The 27,637-nt window shown below is 35.6% G+C and overlaps 1 protein-coding gene across 1 annotated transcript; it reads right to left on the bottom strand.

Moving 5' to 3' along the window:
- Positions 1-1,521: 1,521 nt before the first annotated feature.
- On the bottom strand, positions 1,522-27,388 carry CSE1L (chromosome segregation 1 like). The gene is made up of 25 exons (XM_070940037.1): positions 27,315-27,388; positions 23,375-23,467; positions 22,583-22,725; positions 21,572-21,673; positions 20,118-20,263; positions 19,903-19,993; positions 19,476-19,583; positions 18,012-18,104; positions 17,653-17,820; positions 17,430-17,559; positions 16,555-16,620; positions 16,138-16,340; positions 15,160-15,244; positions 14,799-14,860; positions 14,001-14,137; positions 13,535-13,638; positions 12,918-13,015; positions 11,118-11,268; positions 9,925-10,133; positions 9,279-9,376; positions 8,985-9,070; positions 8,333-8,414; positions 6,852-6,998; positions 4,676-4,907; positions 1,522-2,017 (listed from the first exon to the last, which is right to left on the bottom strand). Exons 2-25 carry the CDS (start codon positions 23,457-23,459, stop codon positions 1,928-1,930), a joined length of 2,916 nt encoding a protein of 971 aa, XP_070796138.1. The 5' UTR covers positions 23,460-23,467; positions 27,315-27,388; the 3' UTR covers positions 1,522-1,927.
- Positions 27,389-27,637: the final 249 nt, after the last annotated feature.

Genomic DNA, 27,637 nt, shown 5'->3' with positions numbered 1-27,637 from the left:
ATAATAACAGTGGTAGAACCTACTTGAGTTCATGACTCAACCACGATTTATAATCAAAATTCTGAGTTCAATCGTGTTTGTTTAGGGACTACCTATGTTTCTTCCCATTTCCCCTACAATAATCCTGTGAGTTAAACTGGGGTGAGAGTGACTGGCCCAAAATCACCCAGCCAATTTTTCATGCTTTAAGTGGGAGGAGAACTAGGGCAACAACTTAACCACTACAGTATCTCAGTTTGCTTCCAATGGCCATCATTACTCTTAACTGTCATAACTGGACATTGGGGAAAATAGCTGACAAAGCTACATTGATGAAGCTGTCACAAACTTTCTGGCTTGGCAGACCTGTGTGTGTGTGTGTGTGGCGATGGTTCTGTGCGAGCAGCAGATGAATGCACACATGCAAGTGGAGCTGCACATGTGCACACACTCACCCGCAGCTTGCGCAGTCCAGTACCGGGCTACAACCAGGGGGCTGGGGACCTCTAATTTAAAGAAAATAACCTGTCCTAAAATGCTTTGATAATTGTATGCTTGACTTAATCTCATAGGAACAGATCAACATTATGTATCTTCAACCTTTTCACTGATCTAGCATCCGGTCTATAAATTGCATTTCATATTAATGCCTAAAGCTGCATACAACTCTAAAACCCAAACAAGACTCCTAGTACATTTTACACTCAGGTAGGAACATGCATTTTAACTATATAAGCGGCACAAGAAATAGGCAATCTTTCTATAGAGTAAATTTTAAAGCATTTCTTAATACATCAAATTCCAACCATTTTTAAATGTTTTCTCATCCCAAACCTTATTTACATTAGCTTTGCAGACATCTAGGCATAATTAGAAAGATAACTGTTCTTCCAAAGATACTTATACATCTTAAACTGAGATTTAGCATTCAAACATTAAGCTGAACAAAACTAAGCTACAGGTATTCCTCAACATAGAACCATTCGTTTAACGACTGTTTGAAGTTATGAAGGCACTGAAAAAAAGTGACTTACAACTGTTGCAGCATCCCCATGATCATATCAAAATTTGGTTGCTTGGCAACAGGCATATAATTATGACAGTTGCAGCGTTCCTGGGTCATGTAATCACCATTTACAATTTTCCCAAGTCTGATAAAGTCAGAAGCCAGATTTGCTTAAGAATCACAATTCACTTAATGAACATGGCAAAAAGATAATAAAATCAGCATGACTCACTTTATAACCACATTGCTTAGTAATAGAAGTTCTGGCCCCAATTATGATCATAATTAAGGAGTACCTGTAAAGTTGCTTAGTAAGAAACATCTGCATGGCAAATAATACAAAGCAATTATTTTCAATGATACTTTACAGCAATACATTCTTCAAAGGTAAAGTATTAAGCTACTGTCTTCCTTAATAAAGACAGGTAGAATTCTTTGAAAGAGCTCTTCAAAAATCCTTAACTTCCATTATGAACAACATTAGGTAAAGCAAGTTGAAGTGTGGTTATGGCATGGTACTGAGTTACACATACACTACTAGACAAATACTTTTTAAACAAGAACTTATTTATTCACAATTTAGATAAATTTTAGAAGACACAAAAGAAATACAAATGACAAACTGGAAAAAAGAATATGTGACAACATGAGTGTGCAGCCAGTATTCTGTATATTTTAAAATGTTATCCAATCACAGCATATGTGAAATTGCAATCAATCCCAAATTATAAACTTCTAACACTATTCCCTTTGAAAACAAACAGGGAAAAGGAAAATCACTTCCTCCTTATGAACACATTCAGCTTCTGCATCAAGCAATAATTCTGTGATGTATTTCTGAAATAGCAACTCGTTTCATTTTGTCCGAGCTTTGTTTAGAAGACAGTCAATATTAGTGCTCTTTGATGTAACTCTGAAATTCTGCCACTCAGATTAAAAATGTCAGAGCAATGTTACACTTGCAGCTTGTAAATATCCTTGAAGAAACTGCAAAGCTTCAGCGTTCAGGCTGGTACTTAGCATTGACGGAACCTTAAAAGACATAAGCAATATATATTTGAAATGCATTTAAATTACAAGTTTAAAACAAAAATCTATTATTCCAAGTAAGCATCCTAGGTTCCATCAATCCCCAAGTATTTATTTGTCTCTACCCTGTGAATTGTATGGCCATACTATAATTCCAGTTATATTTTGCCAAGTGTCAGGACAGTAATGAGCTGTCCAGGCAACTGATTCTGTTGGATACAGATACAATGACCACACCAGTGACTAAAGAGATTTCAAGATGTATATATTATATATTTATGTATTAATAACTCAAGCAAACACTTAAAAGTGTAACATAACAAGAATACATACCAAGCTAGATGATATCTCAGTCTCTTACAAGCTGCAATAATGATAGCAGAAATACAGTACCCAATGCTAGGTTCTGTGCAGAACTTCCCAGTTTAAATGCCTAGGATATTATTAAAACCTGGCACCATGACCAAGAGACATATGACTTTGGTATGGGAACTGAAAGTCTGAGACCTTCAAAAATGATAAAAGCTTTGCAGCTCTGTGAAGATTCTCCCTGCCCCCCTCGCCATTTCCTCTTGTTTATAGCAAGGGTGAAAAACAAGCTGGTTAGTTGGAGATGAGCTCTAAACTTTTATATAGTTAGTCCTTGACTTACAGCAGTTTGTTTAGCGACCATTTGAAGTTACAACAGCACTGAAAAAGTGACTTTTCATTTTTAAGAGTCGAGATTCTGCAGTGATTAGAATGCAGTACTGCAGGCTACTTCTGCTGCCTGCCTGCTGCCTACAATTTGGCAGTACGAATCTCACCAGGCTCAAGGTTGACTCAGCCCTCCATCCTTCTGAGGTGGGTAAAATGAAGACCCAGATTGTTGGGGACAATATGCTGACTCTGTAAAACCGCTTAGAGAGGGCTGTAAAGCACTGTGAAGCCATATATAAGACTAGGTGCTGTTGCTATTTTTCACATTTATGACCACTGCAGCATCCCTGTAGTCGTGATCATAATTTGGACACTTGGTAACTGACTCATATTTATGATGGTTGCAGTGTTGTGGGGGGGTGGGGAATCATGTTATCACTTTTTGAGAACTTCTGACAAACAAAATAAGGGGGTAGCCAGATTCAATAACCATATCACTAACTTAACAACTGCAGTGATTCACTTAACAACTGTGGCAAGAAAGGTAGTAAAATGGGGCAAAATTCACTTAACAAATGTCTCAGTTAGCAACAGAAATGTTGGGCTCAATTATAGTCGTAAGTTGAGAACTTTTCTAAATATGAAGAAATCAAAATATGTCACTAAACTCCTTGAAATACCCTGGTCTTCCGCATTGCCACAAGTTATTGTATCAAAGAGTTGTATTTCATATAGAGTTGCCTCCAGCAAGATGGACAGTATGTAAGTGAAATAATAAAAAATATTTATAGGAAGGCTGTTCATATGGATGCTTTACTTCAATGAGCATCCATTCCAGTGCTGAGATCTAAATTTCTTTCCTACCGGTTCTGTGGGCGTGGCTTGGGGGGGTTTCATGTGACTGGGTAGGCGTGGCTATGTAACCATGTGACTGAGGGATCAAAAGACAGAAACTCACTAAGAATGTCCTGCTGGAGCAGGGTTTGACTAGATGACCTCCAGGTCCCTTCCAGCCCTGGATTATCCTCTGAAGCTGCGTCTAGTGCCAGGTTTGTAGTCCTTCCCCTCCTTTTTCCCTCCCTCCCTTCTCTCTCTCTCTCGTTCTCTCTTTCAAAAACGGACCCCACCCCCTGTTTTTGGCCTACACCCCCCCATTTTTTGCCTACAACCCCCCCCCCCCCGCCCTACGGTTTTTGGCCTAGCAGGCTTCAGGGAAGCCTGGGAGCAAAAACAGACACACACACACACACCCATAAAAAAAAAAGGTTCCGATGATCGTGCACCACAGCCATCAGAACCTTTTTTTAACCTTTTAAAAGCATTCTTTTACGACCAGCTTGGGCAAATAGGTAGTAAAAAAATGCTTTAAAAAGGTTCAAAAAAGGCTCTGACAATCACAGAGCCATGCAATTGTCAGAGCCTTTTTTTTACTTTTAAAAGCAGGATGTAACGACACCCAGGCGGGTGGGCAGAGCCTCGCGCCACCATCACTACTGGTTCTTCAAACAAACTGCCACAATTGCTACCGGATCGCCTGATCCGGTCCGAACCAGGAGCATTTCACCCCTGATCCATTCAAAATTGCTTTGCAAAATAACATGACATTGTGCTTCAAGAGAAGTCACCATGTTATTTTGCTTGTCCTATTTAGCAACAGCTCCTCAATGTCCTTTGGCATTTGTGGCAGCCAGATTTTTTTTTTTGCTTATGTGTTGTCGCTATTCAGAAGCCTTCCAACTTCTAATTGGAGTTTGAAACTGTCAGATGTTTCCGAACTGAATAATGCGAGAACAAAGCTATATTAAGGAAATTACCCTTGCAACACAATGGCATCCTAAGTTTTATCACTTTTGCAAATTCTGAGGAAGTAAGTCAAGATGGCTCTCACATATGCAAGGAACAATTTTATAATTTTGGTCTCAGCATTTTCAAGGAGAGATTAGAAAATGTAAAATACAGGTAGTCCTCCATTAACAACCATTCAATGAGCTCAATACACATTCCCACATTAAAGTAACTTACTCTGCCTGGACATGCAGTAGATAATTTATGAAGAGACTGTGCAAGATGAATTTTGGGATTATTCACAATTTGGCCAACTGGATCATGCTCCTTTTTCCCAGCAAAGGCAAGCTGAGAAAATGCAGTCTGGTATCCTGGAGTATCTTCTATATCAATGAAGTGTTCCTCATCAGGAAGGGTGTCATCTTCAGGCAATTCAAAAAGGCCAATAAGGGCCTGAAGGAGGGGTGTCCTGAAAAAACAGAAGATGCCTTTCATCAAATTGCTTGTTAGAAGAGATTCATTTATCATAGCTAGAGAAGGGATTAACAATGATACAACTATGGCAGTTAAAAATTTAGAAAAGTATCTTTAAAAACTCTACCTAACAGCCTATCTTTCTAAAGATGCTCAAATAATTTTTCTAATTTATTTTTTATACACACATCCATCCATCCATCCATCCATCCATCCATCCATCTATCTATCTATCTATCTATCTATCTATCTATCTATCTATCTATCTATCTATCTATCTATCTATCTATCTAATCTATCTCAAATTTATTCATGTAATTCAAGTCTCTTTTTAAATTTCATTAAAATATAAATTCTATTTTTTCTTCTTCCATTCAATTGTGTCTAAGGCAAGTCTAGAACTAGAAAAAAACTCAGTCTTTTGGTTAATAGCCAGATGCCTTAACCACCAATCTCCATTTCTATTTTAGTAATGTTAAATATCATTTGAATGGAGTGTTCTGTAAGGTGACGGCATCTCAGTTCAGCTTTGCTTACACTATTTACTCCTACTGAAGATTTCATTACTTTTGACTGTCTGAATGTAGACTACAATTGTGTAGTTTCCCTTTATTAACACTAGGCTGGATCCACAGAAAAGTAAAACCTTTTATGCAATCAATTTTCTGACTCCTCCCCTCCCCTCCCCCCAATACCTGAGAGATACTTTTGAATCTGATACAACAGGACACAAAGCCTGTATAGGAGCCTGTATAGCTCAACAGACTAAAAGCCTGTTATTAACATTCAGCTGTCTGCAATTATTACAAGTTCGAATCTCCCCAGGCTCAAGGTTGACTCAGCCTTCCATCCTTTCTAAGGTAGGTAAATTGAGGACCCAGTTTGTGGGGGCAATAAGCTGACTTTGTATAAAATATACAAAAGTATAAAGGCTATTGCTTAACGCATTGTAAGCTGCCCTGAATCTCTGGAGAAGGGCGGCATATAAATCTAATTTAAAAAAAAAAATGGACTGGGGAAATGAATGAAGCTCCAATTGTGAAAATGAAAACTTTCTATTCATTCAATGTATTATTCAATCCAAATTACTTACTTAGATTCATTTTCTCAGCTGAGCAATTAATCATTTTACTACTTCTCAATTATGGAATATGCATTCAACATTTGCAAGGATCACTCCTTGTTTCTTCTATGGCACCATTGTGGCCGCTCTCCCCTTCCTTCATGGCCTCTTTGGCATCTGAGTTCTCATCCTTTCTGATACTCCTCCAGATCTTTCTGGCAAGCTGCCACAAGTCCCCTATAAAATTGGCAATGCTACCAGATCAGGTGCAGGTATTGGGGCTATTGGAAGGTGGAGGTTGTGCCAAATTTTGCATTTGTTGCACCAATGGGAGTATAGTGGCTGACATATTGTGCCTTTTGGTTACCATACCATCCTGGCAACATAGAACAGTGTCCAGTGTTGCTTGATCTGCTGCTGCTGCAGTCTGTCATTCAGATGCCATCTTGCAAATTTTTGAGTGAGTTCAGAAGATTAATGTCAGGGATGAAAAATCAGGTGTACATGTAATTTATTGCTAGCCATGCCTATGCACAAGAACCTTCTCAATTAACAGTTAACACCTGCTCTCTCTCAAGGAGAGTTGGACTTCACTTGTGTTTGCTTAGGGATTCTAGGCTGATCCTTCTTTTAACTCCACCCCTAGGTTCTGCCTCTTCTCGTACAGTTGAGTCTCTTTCAGAAAACTAATGGGATTTTTGATTTGGCTATGTTTAAAGGCTTTGGTAAATATAGTTAGTGATGTTGCCATGCGGGAAAAGGAATAGCTGTATAATCCATGCTACCTTAGCAGCAGATTCTAAATTAAACACAGTATTATTTTTGGATGCAGAATTAATGACCAAGGTTAATTATCAAGGTAGTGACTGTACCTACCACAACTTTGTGTACTCTGTGTCCATCATTGGAGGACATTCTGTGAGTATTTTTGTGATGCCAACTGCGCAGATTTTCTTTTCTACTTGCCCAGATACTTTCTGTATTTCTGGTATTATGATTTTTTCCAAAACCATTCCAAACATCCTATTAAGTTCAAAAGAAATAAATGTATTTTTATTTTAGTAAGTACCTAGAGTAAATCAAAACCCAACTATATTACATTTTAAACAAATTCATCAGCTGTCAACCCATTTCATTTATTCTTCAATAAGTGAAGTATGTTACTTCCCACTCAATTTTAAAAGGGCTCATCATTCCTTTACAATAAATATATCTCCCAAAATCTTCAGCTATTTGAATACATAGAACAGATTATTTTTTATCTTTATCTTTTTTGATGAGCTAAAAAATAGTTAACTTCATTCACATTTCAATATACCCAGAACTATCTATATTTTCCCAATGTTCTAACTAACTTTCACCATGAATAGAAAAAATACGGAATTAATCTATTCATCCCATTTCTATATCACTCACCTCACCAAAGTTAAGCATGTCACGGACTCAAACATCCAAAGTGTCAATAAGAATTTCTGACTAAGCAGGCTTTTAGCCAATACCAGAATGATAGTTCTGTTAAGTTGTACATTTTACCATGTTAGAAAAGCTAAAAGCCTCAGTGAAACTGGTATAACTTCTTTTTGCTCAATAACTGGTAGTTTACGGGTAAAAGTGGTTTTTAGTTAGAGCTTTTTTTATTCTATCCCTTCTCTACAAACATTTATCAGATACTTTTTGTACATTTAACTCTTAACAGACTAATGCCTTCTCAATGATTCTGGCCGAAACTGAGGACATTTTAGGGATGCCAAATTAGGGATCAAGTTTAATCCTTATTCCAGTGATATAGCCAGATGTACATATTTTTCTTCCATTTTATTACTTCATTCTTATGTGTGGAAAAAGAAAAACCTGGAATACGGATCCGGCAAAGAAAAATCTTGGCCCTCAGCTCCATTATAGATGTATGTTTTAATGTAAGCATTTTTGAAAAATGTTCACAAAGTTGCACCATTTCATCTCCACAATTCACTTGAAATACAAATCTTCATAAAAAGTGCTTTTAACAAAGTGAAAAATATTTTTTATGATTTTTTCTTTTCTTCTGTTTGATAATGTGTTTCCATCACTCTTATCTTTGTTTTTGCTTATTTTTTCTTTATTAATTAAAAAGCAATAAAATAAATAAATAAAATAAAATAAAATAAATAAATAAATAAATAATATAAATCTTCCACACACATTTCTTATTAAGGAGTAAATATCTGACAGTAATAACAAACAGGGATAGGCAATCTGGATGCATCTTCTGTGAAATTATATTATCAAATTACTGGCATTAACATTTATATTTAGCCCTAAGAATACAATAGTTAGAAATCCTCAGTATAAAATAATTTGTATTTTTAAAAACATACTTTGGTTGTATGCTGTCAAATATTTCTTGAAGCGCTATTGCTCCATATTTTATGCAGTACAAGTTGATAAAGACTAAGAAACCTATATTAAAAAAGAAAAGAATTAAAAGTTGTAAAAGACAGGACTAACAGTATGAACATTTGGTACAATCTCTTTTATAAGCAGAGTTATCTTGGACAAATTAATATTATGACAAAGTGTTACATGAGGATAAGGGAGAAAATCCTGGTTTTATATAATTATATCCCAACATATGATGCAAGTATATAAGTCACAGATTCTATGTCATGGTGTGTATTTCATCATTTCGCTCCCAATGTTCCTGGCTTTTAGGATTCTCCTTAAAAACAATTCTCCAAACCCTTTTTTACTTGCCACAATTTTTAAACTTTACATGGAATAATATGCTACTCTGAAATCCCAATACAGTACTATGGCCCATGCTACTTTCATCATTTTGTCTGAAATGGTATAGGGCTTCCTGCCTGAAAAGGGGGTTGGACTAGAAGACCTCCAAGGTCCCTTCCAACTCTGTTATTCTGTCATCTCAGAAATCAAACTGAAAGTGAAGTAAAAAAAACATGTTAATTGTTATGAAGCCATCCTCAAGATGATTTCCCAAACCATAAAGGCCATTTATATAGAACTTACTTTTGATAAACTTCGTTGTTTTGGAATTTTGAAGTCTTTGGAAAAGCAAAATGTAAATTTGCTTCCTGTACTGATCAATGGATTCACTAAAAAATAAAAAAAAACCACAGCAATCTGATTATTCATTTAGAATAATCACAGCAATCTGATTATTCATTTAGAATAATCAGAATAATAGAAATGGATCATTATTCAATGATCCATTTAGTGCATCATTGTAGACATTGTTTCAATAATGCCAATATAATCATTCACACCCATTACAAAAATCAGGTTGTGGATGTCCATACTTACGGGGGCATATGTTCTATAATGCTATTCAGAAGGTAGAACCCCTGATGGTCATTAAGTTTAGAAGCAATAAGTTTCTGGAATACTCCTAGTAATCCAGGCTATAAATTAAAATAGAAAGCAAAACAATCTTGGTTACTGGCAATTGAAAGCACAATGAAGGAGCCATTTAACTACAAAATTGTATCCAATTCAAATTTTGCATCAGAGGTTGCTCAAGTACAATAATCAAAGACTCCTGAAGTTTACTTCCTTAACTCTGGCATAACAAAGCTAAAAATTAGAGTATGCTCAGTATTATCAGCTGTGGGTTCAACAGCATTTATTTAATCAACTTTGTATAATGTCATTATGACAACATTCATGATGGCTTATAATATACAAAATACAATAAAATATATTTTCAATATAAAATGAAAAAAAAATAGTTTTGACCCAAACAGAATACATGGCATCAGATCTCAAACCCCTCCAGAAAAGATCGGTCTTTAGCCTAAAGACAGGCAGGACTTATAACCACTATTCCAGGCTCAATTACAGTTGTAATGAATGTACTGTCAGACAGTAACTCTTCCACCCCACCCCACCCCACCCCACCCCCAATACATAGAAATCTAAAAATATCATTCTCATTTGAGTTTATACGTACAATTTTGTCAGCTGCAGCACTTGCTATTGTATTGGCTCCCCTCTCCAAATAGGCCTGAAGAAGTCTCACCAGAGGAGGTATGTTTCCTGACCTTTCCCACAAGACCGGCTGAAGCAGATGTGGAAATAAGGCCATATAGGATGATGGGATATCATTTTTATGCATCTCCAGCAATAGAGACATCACTTGAAATACGTATGGAATGAATTCTGATAAAAAGAGGAAATAGTTTAATAGCCTGGACTAGTGATTGGGAGATTATATTCACACACACAGTAATGCCAGAAAGTAATCTCACGCTACAAAATTTCTGTAACATTTTAAGAAGCTGCCTTGTACAGAGACACTGCAGGTCCATCCAGTTTGTCTTCTATGGATGTCATGATATTAGAAAATTTCAAGTCCCAACAGTTTGAGCCAACCTGGTTTATGATGTGGGATATAGATGTTTAACAGCATCTATAGCTGTGATGGCGAACCTATGGCACACATGCCAGAGGTGACATGCAGAGCTCTCTCTGTGCGCATGCGCACCGTCGCCAGCTGCTTTTCTGGTGTGTCAGCTGATCTTCGTGCGCACCGGAACCCCAGAAACCCGAAGACCAGCTGGCTGATGCGCATGCACGTGCACGTGCTGGCCACCTGGTCTTCGGGTTTCCGGGGCTCCGGTGCGCACGCACATTCCGGTTTGGGCATCACTGTTCACTGTTCGCCATCACTGATCTAAAGGATTAGAGGCTGACTAGCTCAGGTTACATCATGGGCAAAAAAATTATGCTTTCTCAGATCACTAGTCCAATGATCATCTGTTGTTGCTGATATCCAATTAAGATGAATTTTAAGTAAAAGACTTTATGATATATTACAGAGAGATGGAACAGCTATGGAAAGGAAATCCATTTTTGAATAAAGATTTGACTTAAGAAAATGCCATTTCCTTTCTACAAAGCTCATACATAGCCCTGATACATTCCACAAGACTCACATGTGAGTCTGAACACCCACAGTACATCCCTGAGTTGAGCTACATGCCAAGCCTGAATAAAAGATGGGCTATAAATCATAGTAAATACAACTATGTTTTGTTCAACTCTTTCCGACAATATAAAGACAAAGAGGTCTGGATATAGATAGATTAAAAATAAATCATTTAAAATGAGCAATCCATTGGTTCATTAACAGCTTATTTATACCTTGTACATCATTCTGTAGAATCTCAGTGAATACCATAAATAGAGCATCTTCAAAGCTTCCAACAGCTGCGGGGTTTGCTCTGCAAGTTATCCGTATCGACAAGCAGATTGATTCAAACATATAATGGTTAAAGTGAGGCTTGCTTGGATTCTAAAACCAAGATATGAACAGAACAAAATACATAAAATAAAAATGGGAAAATGTCTACCATTGTGTATGATGCCATCATGACTACACAGACTATGAGAATTTTACTCAAATTGCAACACTTACCACTGATATACCCCATTATAAATATATTAATGGCTTCAGGTGGCAATATTTAGTTCGTATCTGACTAGAATTCCCATGATTCATCAGAGAAAAGTATCAATATGGTCTTCGATTACTGAGGTATTTTATATTAGAGGCCTCCAACCTCAGGCCATGGCCTATTCGGAACCGGGTCCCATGAGTGGTGGGTCAACGTGCGTGCACAGCTCAATTTGCACGAGCAGCAGCTGGGTGTGCATGCACATACATGTGCAGCTCAATTTATACAAGTTGAGCTATGCACACATACACACCAGCCCAGCGCTCGCAGGGCCCGCTTCCCCTCTCATACAGAATCTTCTATGCCCTACAATTGTTAAAATTTATTCTTTCAGAAAATCATATGGAGTAAAGAGCTAAAGGAACAGCCACTTTTGGCCATTTCTATTGCTTATACTTAACAAAAATAAATTTCTGTAATATAAACCATAATACATTTTAAAACTTTTACTTGGAACTGAAATAAAAAGAAACAAAGCTGCTGGATCTAATCTGGGTCGGTCACTGGGACCAGAGGTTTTATTTTCTGAGCTTTCGGACTTGTCCTGGAGCTCATTGTCAGGGAACTTCTCTGTGTGAAGAGAAGTTCTCCCTCTGTGAGAAGTTCCCTGAGGATGGGCTCCAACACAAGTCCGAAAGATCGGAAGATAAAACATCTGGTCCCAGTGACTGACCCAGATTGGATCCTGCAACATTATCCTGGGACATGTATATTCACCTTCACTTGTGAGACAAAATTTCATAAAATGACCAAGATCCCAATAAGCAGACGTTCTACTCATCCAGTAGAGTTTTTTAAAAATTGTTTCACCTTTTGAACAACAGGATCTCCTCCCTAACTTTTCTGGAAATTTGTTTGCCCATTTATAAAACAGAAAAGGTGGGTGCACAAAATGTCTATCTTCACAGCTACTCTGTCACAGCACAAGAACTGAAACTCATTATTTTGGATCAAATAACGCTTTTTAAGTGATGGTATTAACTGAAGGCTTCCTACACTTGAGCAAACTTTTTTTTTTTTTTTGCTAAGAGCTGTACATTTTTAAGGGAGCAATTGTTAGAACGGAAAATTCACTTAATGTTAGCCTAAGATAAATTAAATAATTAGAACAATTGTATATATTAAAAGTTCCATAACATTAAGAAATATTACAGCTCTAATATAGGAAAATACACCTTTCTTTTTACTATTATACTGTCCCTATGGGGGGGGGAATCCCCCCATATTGTTTTAAAATTTCTTTGTGTCATCTTTCTCCTCCGCCTATTATCTTATAGCAACCCTAAATACTTTTATTATTTTAGCAAATTTTCAGATTCTAGCAAATCTGAATATCTTCCTTCTTTCTATAGAAAGACAATCTAAAATGTAGCTGTTACTTTAACTGGTCATGAGGGATACGAAAATGTATGGCAATTCATCTAATCATTTTGATAAAATAGAAAAAGCAACAGGTGGTACAAGTAGAAATATATTTCTTCCTTACCTTACTAACAGCAAGTAATTTCTCTGTAAGTTGAGTGATTAGTGAAGGGATATATGGAATTATGGCTTCCTGAAGAAGAGAAAAACTCCGCATGATAGCTGAAAATTCAGAAACTTATATTAAAATGAAGGCAGAAATAACTGCAATTTTTTGTAACCTAAATTTATAAACTGCATAAAAATGCTTACATCATGTCAACTGCATCAAGATAAACTGAACATCATTTTTGATAAGTTTCAAGCATATAATTTAAGTTTTAGAGAAAAATTATTTAGCCTAGAAGTTGCAATTTTTGTGCTCGTTTTCACTCTGAGGTAATGATAAACATGATAATCCTATGTTATCAAGATACTCACTACATTTTGGAGGACATCAACTTGGAGGAATCATTATCTCTAGTTGTGGGCAGCATGCCTCCAAATATCAACAGCAGGAAAACAATAAAAGGAGAGGGCTATTTTTTTTTCCATCTCCTGCTTGCAAACATCTGAGTACTATTCATTATCGAATGAAACAAAAATCTAGACCAAAATGGGTCGTGGCCTGACTCAGCAGTATATTTGTAAGTTTTTGAATTTTACACTTATTCTACCATTTCATTTCTTATAGGCTCCTACCTTTCATAATGTACTCATTTTCAGATGACCCTGGAAGTGTCAGAGCTTTGAAAAGATTTGTTAGCAGCATTTCAACACACGGAACCATCTCTGAAGCTGAAATTCTGTAGAAGATGATAATATTTTAATATCCCTAGTAGTCTTTTGATTACTTATCAATACCCTGAGGAGACAGATATTCTGACTTTCTCTTAAAAGAGAGAAAGCAGGAAGCACTAGACAATGGACAAAACTGCAAAAAACCAGAAAATCATGCTATGTTTATATCCCTCTAAAACTGAAGTTCAATCAAGTTTTAGTTTAAGAAATGTAAAAATTAGCAATAAATATTAATGTGGATAATTTTAGAAAATAGGATTCTACAGGCTGAGAATGTTAAAAATCAAGTTTTTTTCCCAACCTCAGCAATAAGAAAGCAAGAAATCCATGTTTTGTATAGTACATTTATAACCAGTCTAAAACTTACAGTGTGGTGTTGTTAACTCCTTTCATTGTAAATAATCTTTCAAGAGCATGGGCTGCGTATGTATGAACTACAATACTTTCTGCTTGAAGGTAATTGATTAGGAGAGGAATAGACACCAAGAGCTGTTCTTTAGGTACCTACAAAATAAAATACATACAGATAAAGTATTTTAGAAACAATACCAACTCATCTGATAGAAGTACAAGTGAAATATTTCATTGTTCGACACTAAAAATTTGTCTTATTTTAAAAATGTGCACAGAATACTTTAGTTTTAGTCACAACTGTATGAAGCTTTTTTAATTTATATAAAGAATTAGAGTCATGAATGAAGTAAAAGTATATTTAGATGGTCTAATTATTAAAAAAACCATATGGAAAAAAATACAATCAGCAAGACTCTTAAAGACATTCCGCATTTCAGATTCTATGTTTTTCCAAAGTTCAACTCAACATTCAGAAGTAAGATTAGAAATGTCAAATATTGGCAAGACTGAAATACCCCATGTTTAAACAGTGGTTCTTTTTGTTTTGACTACTGCTTTTGTCTTCCTGGGTTTAGCCTTTATAATATACAAGAAAACAGGGACTCTGAGACCTACTATATTGAAGATAAGGATCTTTAAGAATTAAGGGAGCAGTGTCCTATTTAAATGAAGATCAAGCACTTCCTGTATATTGGCTTCCATGAGTTCCCAAGTTACATCACAAGAATGATGGATTTTAAGATTGATAAAGCAATAGAATCATTGGGAGGTGGCAGCATATAAAGCTAATGAATACTTTAAAAAAACTTACTTGGTTTCTGAAAATCATGATGTATTTGATGCCATCAGCTTTAAGCACTGGAAATTCATTTACTGTAAAATTAAATAGTTTCTATAAATAAATACACATACACAGACATATATATTAGAATCTTACTTTTCAGCATAGTCCCCAACTTGCAGAAGAAGCAAGATTTCCACTAATATTAATAACAAGAGTTATTTGGTAAATTAAGCAAATAACAATTTTATGATGTACTCTTCAGTCACTTGTTGAGATGGGTGGCTACAGAAATCAATGCAATGCAATGCAATACAATGCACAGCTCCAACATTATATCCAGGTTAGTTAAGGGATATTGAAGATATTTTGTATAAAATGTTAAACTTACCATTAGGAGACTTTAAATCTGGTAGAATATGATTCATAAAAAATTCCGTCAAATTCACTAGTTCATTGGCTTGGGTTATCCCATGCTATAGAGGGAAGCAGGAAATCACTTTTTAAAAGTCTGTATTAATTAATTTATAATTTAATTTAAATATGAATTGCTGAAATATGCTGTGAATGGTTCCTAGCAGTTTCTGTAAGTTATCTGTCTTATTGTTCTGGTTCAAAGTTTAAACTATAAAACAGAAACAACCCTCTAGTCTAAACGAAATATTATACTTGTGCCAGCATAAAGTACATTAGGCATGGTACTTTAGCAATATATTCTGGGTTTCAGAAGAAACCCTGCAAATAGTAGGCCCACTTAATTCAATTTATTCATAAGTGAATGAACACTGAGATTTTAAAAGATCTGCATGACCATGACAAATTTTACTGTAGAAATCTTCTGTTATCTCTCCAATGAATGAAGTGATCAATCTGACTCTACTGCTGAAAAGAAATGAAATCAACTGAAAACCAGGAATATATCTGTCTCCATTTCACCAAAGTTTTATTCACTCCAGCTCTACAAGACAATGCTTGTATTCAGGACCTATCATTACTATATGTTTCACCTTACACTTTTCCAGCACAGTCCATTTTGCTGAACCCGAAACAGTGTTATTCAGATCCCAACAATGGTTAATAAGTATCTTCTTTGCTGAGCACTGGGGAATAGCTACCTCAGGCTGGGCGGAAGGTAATCTGAGCAATGTCCATATAGACAATCTCTAAGGGTAAGTATTCCATGATGTCTGACTTTTAGACTTAAAAGATTGCAAGTAACATATACCAGGGGGCTAACGCCTTTAAGAAGTGTGCTAAAGGTTAAAATAGAGCAACATGACGGAAATAAAAAAAGGAACTGATATTATTATCTTTCCCATAAGGATCCAAATATTATTATATCCTTTAATTTTTAATCAAAACCAAGTACCTTTTGTGTCTGAGCTTTTGATGCCAAAGATGTTACAAGGTAAATAGCAGCATCCTTATGCTTCCAATTGATAGATGGATTTTTTGCATATTCTTGTAGCATAGAATTAACATAACCGGAAAAGATCCCCGTTACAGGTCCTTCAAAAAACTTGCACAATCCTCTTACTAGATCACAGGCCGCTCTGCGTCTAGTGTCAATATCTATACCAGAAAAAGATAAAGATCAAATGCATAGCACGTTATACTTAAAACAGCATCACTGTTTCTTGATTTGGATACATGCTTTTAATATTACTGAATAACATTTATCACACTGTGAAGATTAAATAAGGATGGGCTGACAACAACAAAAAAGAGAACACACACACAGTATATTTATCCACTGCTACTGTTTATCCACTATCAAAACAATTACCTGATCCTTCCAAATCTCTTCTAATATATTCTTCAGAATTATCTTCAAAAGCTTCTTCATCAGCAGCTAGGTGACATAACATTGTAAAGATTAAATACTTGGTTAAAACTAATTTGTTTTTAATAGTACATATTCCTGATAATAATTTGTTCTATCAACAAAATAGAATAGAATAGAATAGAATAGAATAGAATAGAATAGAATAGAATAGAATAGAATAGAATAGAATAGAATAGAATAGAATAGAATAGAATTCTTTATTGACCAAGTGCGATTGGACACACAAGGAATTTGTCTTTGGTGCATGTGCTCTCAGTGTACATAAAAAGACAAGATAAACTCATCAAGAATCACAAGGAACAGCACCCAGTGACAGCCACATACATGATTTGTGAAGTAATTTTGTATAATCACTAGATATAGAAAAAACCAAACTTATACACCATTCAAATGAAATCATAAAAAAGCTAAGAAGGAAACAAAATATCCAGAATGAATCTTCTCCAGCAGTCAATAGTTAGATAAGCAGGGATTAACAATGACAAAAAAAATCAAGCAGAAAATACTATAATCACAGAACTATTAAGGAGAAAACCACACCACTATTGGGAGGACAAGCTACTGTATATAAACAGGAAGCAAACCCTAAGATCACTTCCATTGATGATATTATCTAGGTGGGCAATGAACAAACAAACAAGCTCAGGAAGCACCAAGGACCCCACAATTTGTTTAATAATGCTTTATCTTTTGAGGTAAAGTGATGGAAGTCATTTGGTTGTACAGAATTTAATTTGGTTAAATATAGAAATATATATATATATATAGAAATATATAGAAATATATTAATATAGAAATATCAAAAATAAATGTACCTCTAAATTCCATGTTGGGAACAATAACTTTTTCACAAATACTTGTCAGTGTATTCTGATCCTCAAACAGGTGCTTGTAATGGGGTCTCTCACAAACGGAAGCCAGGAACTGGATTGCATTACTTACCAGCTACAAGAAAAAGACATCAACAAAAATTATTTGAAAAAGTACCACAATATTTACTTCAAGCATGGTGAAAGAAAGCCAGGCACTTAAGCTTACCAGATCGTACTTAACTTCTTGACCAGTTGTAACCAATAAATTCCAAATTGCAGTAACAAAACGAGGCAAGTAAGGCTGAAATTCTTCATCATATTTTTGTGCATACAGAGCAGCATTATCACAAATTTGGGATTTCAAAAGTTCTAGGAGTCCAGCTTCCTCTTCATCCTAGCATCACCAACAAAAATAATCATCAATCACTTCCCTCCTTATTTTATTCACATTTCAATGTGCCTTATCACATGAAAGATCCATATAAATTTTGCTACCAATTAACATATAGTTGTAATACTATTTTTACTACTGAGTATGAATATCATTTCAGAGAAACTTAAGAAAATGTTTATCATGTTACTTACATCTGTTTGTAAGAGTTTATTATCCAATGTTAAAAGATTATGGAAGTTCATCATCCAAGTTTCCATGTTATCTTCAAAAAATTCAGGAAGGTCCTACAGAGTGAAGATATAAGTTCTTATTTTTAATCATTTTTATGATAAATAATTTATGGCAGGACCTGCTCAAAGAAAACAGAGTTATAAAAAGGGAATTTACGAAATCCAAATTATATTTTTTACACTTAGTATTCTAATCTTTTCATTTCTTGATTAGTATAACTGACTCAACTTTTTTGAAACAATGAACATATGAAAACATATCATTAGAAATTTAAGAAAATGTTTGTGATGATGGAGAGGATGCTAGTACAGTCACAAAGTAGCTGTCAAGCATTGTAGAAAAACAGTGATTTACCAGAAAGTGAAACAAAGGAGCTGCATTCTGGTATCCTATCTAATCATTCAGGACACTTATTAACTTCCAGTTTCACTTAGTAAATGTTAACACATATAAATACAGTGGTATCTCGGTATTCATCGTTAATAGTTCTGGGAGGCAAGTACGAAAAGAGCACTAAAAATGACGAGCACCAAACAAACCATGTGACCCATGTTTCAGCTGAAAAGGATAGGAAGTCAGTTGATGACAAGTACTAGCTTGTGCATTGAGTAACAAACAACAAGCACGGGAACAAAAGTTTTGTGTCAAAATGTGTGGAGTTTTGCATAGAATTTGACAAGTTTTAAAGCAGTTGAGTACCGAGGTATAACTGTACAGCACTAGGCTATTGTTATTTTTTTATGCCTTGTTATTTTTTTTAATGTGATATAAGACATTTTTGGTGAAATTCAAGGTTTCTCAGAAATGCAAATTGAATAGTTGTATATTGTTTTCTTTCATGATTATCAGTTCCAGTACTGAATGAATCAGAAATGTATTTTAACAAATCATTTTTGTTCAAAAGATACCCCCTCACTTAAGGGCAGTGAGCATGAAATTATGCAAACTCAGAAAATAGTAGCCTTTGTCTTGACGTCATTATAGATGAATATATGAATAGTCCATCTACTATTTCTAAATTTGATACCCTGACTGTTAACATCCATTATAATTCTTCTCTTTGCTCTTCTGACATAAATTTTGATCAGGCTTGTTCTTACTGAAATGAACTGAAGCAGAAACTAAATGTAAATATGTATAATATTAAAAGGTGATATACACACTATTTTTCATCTGAATAAGAAAGACTTTGTCCATGTAATTTATATAGCCAGCATTCACCTTTATTCAGATTGTTTTAAAATATTTCATTATCTCAAAAACCAATGAAGACTTTTTAAAATTACCAAAATCACCAAAATATTTCATCAACTGTAGCTGCTTGAATTCTATGCCAATATGGGTGGACCAATATTATTAATTATAATATAATATATAATATACTATAATATAAAATATATAAATAAAATATAAAGGTGGCTTACTTGAAAATTTAAACTGTAGAATAACTTAGCAATAAGAATCAAAGAGGAGAACAGAACTTTCAAAGCACTGGCATCGTTTGCATGAGTACTGCAAAGTTCAATGGTGGCCTAGAAAAGGAAAGATAAATAATAACTTTAAACAATGTTTTTGCTTCCTTTCTATTAAAATGAAAAAGTAAGATATTTAAAAAAGAAGCAAAGCAATCACAGGCACTGCCATCAAAAGTCTGAATATTAACAGTGCTACTTTAAAAAAAAGTAATGATTTCAATATCTGTAGTTTTTTTAATCTTAATTTTCCTAGGAAGTTAACCTTCAAAGTAGTAATGTGGAAATCACAACCTCACGGTACTCAGTGTATGCTTAAACTGTGCTCTGAAGATGAAAGTGTTTTTGTGGAGATTCAAATGTCAAAACAAAACTGTACCTTAAAGAGATTGGTCAAGGGTAGTGCAAATGCATCAAGGACAAGTTTGATCTCTGTCCACAGTTCGTTTGATTTAAACTCATGACGGTACCTAACAAAGAAAGGAAAATTCAAGTTAGTAAACTACACTCAAAGTCAATCAGAACCCAATTACTGCACAACAGAGCAATTTTACTTGCAAATAAGAATAGGAGAGTCAGAGCCGTATCTCATACCTTTTGAATAAAGAGTGTGCGGTACGAAGAACTCCGTTAATAACATGGAAGTCACCACTCTGAAAGCGATTTACCATTTCTGTTAGCAGGTCAGGCCATTTCTGAGGAAAGTCTTCTCTACCGATTATGCTAATAGCGTCACTTAACTACAAAAAGAGAATAAATAAAGATATCTGAAAAGGGATAAATAGCTGCTTTAACTAAATGGAATACAGATTTTTTTTTTTTTTTTGAATAAAGGACCCAATTACACACTCTATTGTTTTCACTCTTATTGAAAACATTAAACATGTCTCTACCTCTCTTTTTCTTCAGATCTTGGCCATGACATCAGGCTGCAGAAGAGACACCCAGCATACACTGCTGGAGGAAGCTGAAGTGTGAAGAGCTCATCTGTCTGCCTTTCAAAAAGCTGTTAAAGCAGCTGATTCTTCCCCTAGATATTGGGTCAGTGGGTTTTGGAGCCTATCTTAAGTGACTATCATTGATTGTTTGAACTGCCTCAAGCACAAAATGTTTTCTTATGTTGTATTATATTTCATTGTTACAATTATTTATTTAAAAAATGTTATGGCACATTGACTAATGTGTCAAGTAGGTGGCCATATAAATATGTATATTTATATCAACTGCTCACATATTTATTATTTTAACTAAAACAATACCCTTGTCAGACCTGGAAGCCATTTTTACTATACAAAGCTAGGGAATGATACTACATATGGAAATTAAAAACAAAAACATTCTTGGATTAAAAAAAATGGTGGAATTTTCATACAATGTCTTAATATTACCCGATTCTAAACTTGTCTTATAAATCTTTATTCTGCAGTGACATATGTTTAATATTACATGACATCTTTAATACTGAGGCCATTAATTTGTTAATACTGAGTGGAGAAAAACACAACAAACGTGGAATGACAATGCAGATTCTATTTCATCCCCAATGAGAAATATTTGGTGAGGAAGTTGTTACACTTAAGAAAGAGCCACTGAGTAATCTTGCCTTATTTTAATTTTATTTTGTAAATTAGCATGCTACTTTGATAATCATGCACTGAATAGAAATAAATGTACTTTCAAAATTATTAAAACTGTCATTGTAATATAATCAGCATCTTTTTTCTCAATGGCTTTCTAGGCCTAAGCCATATGACACTTATTGATTTGCGGCTTTAGAGTATTAATCATTATCAACTATCCATAGCATGCTTCAAACAGGTTAGATGAGCCAATGTTATCATTAATTTTAAGTACAACAGACACACACTACCAATTTTTACATTTGACTTAAATATATTTAATACATATATGATTGCTCTTAAATATTCTTGGTCTTTACATACTTGAACTAGATGTCCTTTGATATCTCTAGTATTCTTTAAAATCCTTATGTAACAATCAATCTCCCTGCAAAATAATAGACATAATTTCACTTTTAGTTACCTTACCTGTTTCTGAATTTGTTCTGGGCTGCTAAGCATCAGGTGTACGATGTTGGCTTTAATAGCTATCCGGTCAGATTCACATATTTTGTCTGGTTCATCTTCAATCTGCAAATAAAGTATTAATTAATCTAAGGCCATGCCTTTTCTAGATATTGCTAAATTGTTTGTTTCATAAGGAGGATAAATAGGAAACAAATACTATCTCTATATTAATCCCTAATTAATTAATCATCTTGTCAGGATAGATAGATAGATATAATTTTGAATTAATATTAGTTGCTGCAAAATCTGAAACGGTTATAAAATTAAAGTTCAATCAATTTTAAGTTCAAAGTTCAAAGGATTATATTCAAATCCTATTATATTCAAAACAAAGTTGCAAATCTCTGGTCCACATTCCTTATCTACTGGCAGCTTCTCTACTTTCTTGAAAACTTAAAATTGTAAGAGTGAAACTATTAGTCCTTTCTAATAGTTTCATTCTAGTTAGTTTTCCCCTTTCTAAAGGGGGAAAAGGGCTAGACCAGAGGTGTCAAACTCACGTTCTCATGGCAGCGTCACATGACGTATTGGGACTCTCCCCCCCCCCTTTGCTAAAATGGGTGTGGGCGTGGTCAGTGCGTGATGTATCCTGCCCACAGGCTGGGAGTTTGATAGCTCTAGGCTAGACAATTTATTTTTGCCATTTATGTTTGTGCTACCTGCTAAGTGAAGACTTTTGCATTAGCCATAGGACCTGGGAACTCAAGCAAATTTTGAATGCATGATCATATAATCAATTTGAATGTGAATATGGATGGATGTATAAGGGAGATATTTATATAGTTATTGTTCTCAGATGCAGGTATAAAACTGATTCTACTTTCAATAGTATGCAGCACAAAACCTACTGGATTTCCTACAAGTCCTTTACAGAATCCCAACAACCAATATGGGATATAATAAACATATGTTTAACATATTAATATCTAATATTTAACATATAATAAAATTTCATTAATTGAAAATACGTACAATTCTCCAGTTTCTTTTAATATAATTCTTGAATGTGACAGAAGCACAAACTTTTATGACATTATCTTGTGATTTTTCCAATAGTGTTAAGAGCAACAATGGATAATTCTGACTTCCTTCAACAGATTCAAGAAATTTTTCCGCTGTAAGAAAAATATAAATATAGTTTATAATTTTATTACTGACAAACTCCTATTATTTAACATCAAAAAGAAATAAAAAGACTGGGTAAGGATAATAAACTGAAATCAATATTTTTATACTGACTGTACAGTTATCATCCTGCTACTATTAAATGTTTCCAAATGTACAATAGCTGCTAAGCACAGAACAGGATGGTGTTCTTAGATTTTATACTCCAAATATTGTATTTTGAAAAGACATCTCTTATGGACTACTTTCTTATAGTGCTCGAAATCACTGAATAGGAATAAAATAGATTCACTTCCATCACTGTACTAGTGTTTTTTAACAGTATACAGAAGTACAATGAAGTGTCTTCATATATAAAGAAGTTATATGCCTTTGAAGAAATTATATCCATATAATAGTTTAAAACATCTGAATAAAATTATGAGTAAGAAATAAAAGTGATACAGATTGTGAGAGTTTATTATAGGGGATGTACTGAAGCAGAGGACAGTGCCTTTCTGAACTCAATGAACTCAATTTTTCAAGAAGTAATGTGAGAATTCAACTATTCAGCTAATATTGTGCTCTAAACTACCATAGGCTGCCATTTAATATAGTTTCAAGTTTTTTATTCACAATTTAAATTTTTAAATGGTTTACCAGGACGCCTTATGGCAGGATCAGGATCTAGCGTCTTCTTTAAGTATTCTGTTAAAGTCTGCAAATTGGCATCACTCAGCTCCATAACCAAACCTAAAAGTTAACAAAATAGTGTTCCGTAACTGTTAATGCTATATATTAAGAAAAATAAGGACCAACCTTATTCTCAACAAAACAAACACTACAATATGTATTATTTAAAAAATATCATTTTGGCAACAGAGCGCACATTGATGGAAATTCAAATCGGTCTTCTTTTTGCCCTCAATTAAGATTAATCCCATTGTTAAACTGACAAATGTCCTGTCAGTAAAAACACTCTTATACACATAATTCATTGTATGGTCTCCTAGCCAATAGTAAACGCAACCTATAATTGTGAAAAAAAACATACACAAAAATAGTATAATAGATTTCTTGACACGTAAATTATAATTTTCATGATCTGATATCATGTGGACTAAGATTTCAGTAATATCCAATATTATAGACCAGACTTCAGGTTCCTGATGCTCTCGTTATCCCATTGTTTCTATTAATTGTGGCTCGTATCTGCTTGGAAAATGTTCCCAATTCTTTGGAAGAAATATTAAAAGTGCACATTGTGGTGAAATTAAAGGTACATAAGCAAAAACCTTGCTTAACCTAATTCAATCTTGCCCATATTGGGTTGGAAAGTAAGATCTCAAAATAGTACACAATTTAATAAGTCTAGTAGATGATGATCCTCTTTATTCTGAAACTGATATAAAATACAGTAGCAAAAAACTCTTAACAGATTCTATTATTATACCCTATAATAAAGGTGTACCTGAAATCCCTGCTGTTCCTATTTCCTGACCTTGCTTATCCTGAAGGAATGAGATTCATTATGACCTTATTGAAATTGTTTCATTTCAAACACACAGATTGGTTGTGTTTTCAGTTCAAGCTGTTTCAATTTTTCCAAGTTTTTCATGGTACAGAAAACTATATTGAATCACACTTAAGCTGTATTTTTAAAACCAAGTTCCAGTTCCTATCTATTTACCCTATTGCATTGAGTTATCTATTTCTGACTAGAACTAAAGGTTGGAAGTAAGCATTTGGGCTATCCTTCCCAGACCTCCAGCCTGGGAAGTCAAGCTAAAGACAAAGATAAATGCCTCTCTAGAATCTGCTTGAACATGGAAGAAAAGTCTACTATCTTTCCAGTTAATTGCTCTGTGAAGAAGCTGGAATCTGCCTTTTTGCAATTTAGATCTATTATTTAGGTCTGCAATGATACAAAACAGGACTTGACCTTCGATATGGCATCTTTTCACATATTTGAAGAGTGCTATGGCATCTTTACAGGAGTATTTTTTCAAAGCTAAAGATACTTAGTTCCTTCTGAACATTTTTAACCCTCTAATGATATCTGTTGATTTTCTTGTAACCTGTTTTCAGTTTCTTTGTTGACAAACTGTTTATAGGACTTTAAGTGAGATCTGAGGATGCAGAAAGAATAAAGTAGTTACTTCTCAAGATTTAAAAAATATATGTTGATGTAGTGTAAAATTATCCTTGCCTTTCTTTGCAGCTTTTACTCTACTGGGCTCATATTCAATTTGCAACCAACTATTATTGTACCTGTTATATTTATTGTAACATTAAGCTATTTCTCCAACCTATTAATATTATTTTGCATTTTTATTTCTTCTTGTTAACTACACAAATGTGTGCATCTGCAAATTTGCTAAATATTTCTTCCATCTCTGCATTTAACTCATTAAAATGGTCAGAAAATTAGAGGGTCCAGGACAGATTCTTGTGCCATTCCACTTAATCCCTCTCCCCAATTTGACCATGGACCATTAATAAGAATTATTGGCCTAGTTTCAAGCGATCTGTTTACCTAAATATAATGTCACCCAACTTATACTTAACTCTTTGTTAGTTAAACTTGTCATGGAATACTCCAAGGAAATGCTGTTGACATATCTTAACTTCCACAAAATATCATCTCAGAAAGATGCCCAATCAAAAACATGACAAAAGATTTTGCAAAATCCATGTTCATTTTAATTATTACATTGTTTTAAAGAAACAGGATTTTTATAGACTCATACTTGAAACTATTTTAACATTCTGTTCCATAATCTTTGTTATGACAGGTTTTGGCCATGATCAACTTTAAAGAACAGCTTTTTTTTTTTTTTTTTTAAAGTATGACCTTCCCCTTAGGTATAACTTGACAATACCTTGAATCTTTGGTTGATAGCTATTTAATATCTCAATTCGGAATCGCTGCATTTAATGTATTATTTTAACATTAATTTTTAAAAGCAATCTTTATATGGTATATGCCTGTGATGGCGAACCTATGGCACACATGCCACAGGTGTCACGCAGCGCCCTCTCTGTGGGCACGTGATCCGTCACGCCAGTTCAGCTCCGCCCGTGCATGTGTGTGCTCCTCCCGCCGGCCAGTTGGTCATCGGGTCTCACTATGCATGTGTGGAGCACGTGTGGGTGGGCGTGCATGCATGCGTGAGAGGTGGAGCGCATGCGCAGGGGCCACACTCGCATTGCATTATGGGAGTTTTGCTGCACATTCGCACACCCACGTGCTTTGGGCACTTGGTCTGGAAAATGTTAGCCATCACTGGTATATACCATGCTGTTACTATTAACCAGACTTTTTCTCATTATTAAGCACACAGTTCTTGTTCTTTTTACAAAGGAGGAATATATAAATCAACTTAAGTTTATGCATAAAATATCCCCCTATTTTAACACATTATCAGCGATGGGCCTATTTATTGTTTTTGAAAGCTAATTGTAATTCCTCTATAGTTCAGCACCCTTCCCCAAAGTGGACCAATTCATTTAAACCTTGGTAGAGACACTAGGGAAGCAGGAGCAAAAACAATAAAAAAATGAACATGTATAAATGAAATTAGTAAACTATGTTTCAACTAGAAGGAAGGGATAACATTCAGAATAGCTGGGGGTCATCATCCCCCCCTTCTGAAAAATGGGCTTGGAGGAGGAGAGAAAAGGGGGAGGAGGGGAAAGAATGTTACATCAATAAACCAAGTATCCCAACCATCTTTTGCAAATAAGCTGCAATGTTGCTATAAGGTAGATAAAAGCTTATTTTCAAGTAGCCATTCATACATATGGAATAAATTGCAGCTGATTTAAATCTTCCCTTTACCAAGTGGCTAGAAGAATTATTTCGCCCCAAATACTGTTTGAGGGAACAAATCCAAATCCAAATCCAGTAAATGCTGTTGCAAAGAAAACGTTAGCCAAGAGCTTTAATCCTCCATATTAGCACCAAACAAAATAGCTTCTGCCCAGTGCAGGGTATTTTCTTCTTCAATGTCTGCATCAGCATTTTGCTGTTTTTTTACCCGAGAAGAAGCCCACAGAGCATCTTTTTTTTGGGGGGGGGGGGAAGAAGGCTGGCATCCTTCTACGTTGCTGCCTCAGGAAATGGAGAAAAAAACCCCCCACCACAGATCCCTTAACGGGACGGGGAACCTCCCCCGCCCTTGAAAGTCCTGCCCCATCTCCAACGGGTTGAGGCGAGAGGAAAGGCTCGGCGATAAAAGGGGGGGAAACGGAGAGAGAGAGAGAGAGAGAGACAGTGATCGTGCTGCTCGGTTCACGCTATCTCGTTTCCAGAAAGAGTGACAGGCGAGGCTAGCCAATCAACAGGCTGCTTTTGCCGCGAGCGAGGCTCAGGAGCCAACGAGGGCACGCGTAGGCAAAAGGAGGCAGGCCAAGAGAGACGCCGCAGGTTCAGAGGCACCTCCCTCTGCTGGGCCATGGGCCCGCACTCGCGACCATCTCCCCAGACTCCTAGGCTTGCCTCGGTCGCCCCTCCTCTCCGCGGCTTTCTCTTCCGGAGCCTGAGAGGCCCAGCCACACGCCAAAGGACGACGGATCGCGCTTAACGGCTCGGCCTTACCTGACGGGTCCCCTGACAGTGCGATCGAGCAGCAATTCCTCCTAGGGCTCAGCTTCACATTCAAACCTCGATGAGGCGGCGCGGCGGCAGCGGCGGCGGCGACGTGGTGACGGCACCACGCAAGAGGCGGGGCCAGCTTCCCCCGTCCTCCCGGCGCTGCCAATCCACAAGAGAATCTTCCAAACCGGCAACCAATCACGGGCGGGTTAGTTCTGAATCCAGATTGACCAAGAGCTCTTCAGTGCAGGGACGTCCCAGAAGGGCTTTGCGGGGTGGCGAAGACTGAGGGGAATATTAAGAGGTCCCCAAAGGCACAGGAAACT

This window comes from Pituophis catenifer, unplaced genomic scaffold (assembly GCF_029215685.1).
Source record: "Pituophis catenifer annectens isolate HBS135680 unplaced genomic scaffold, rPitCat1.0.hap2 SCAF_3, whole genome shotgun sequence".
NCBI classification, from domain to species: domain Eukaryota; kingdom Metazoa; phylum Chordata; class Lepidosauria; order Squamata; family Colubridae; genus Pituophis; species Pituophis catenifer.
The sequence above is the reverse complement of the archived record's forward strand: the minus strand, read 5'-3'. Positions and strand labels throughout refer to the sequence as shown.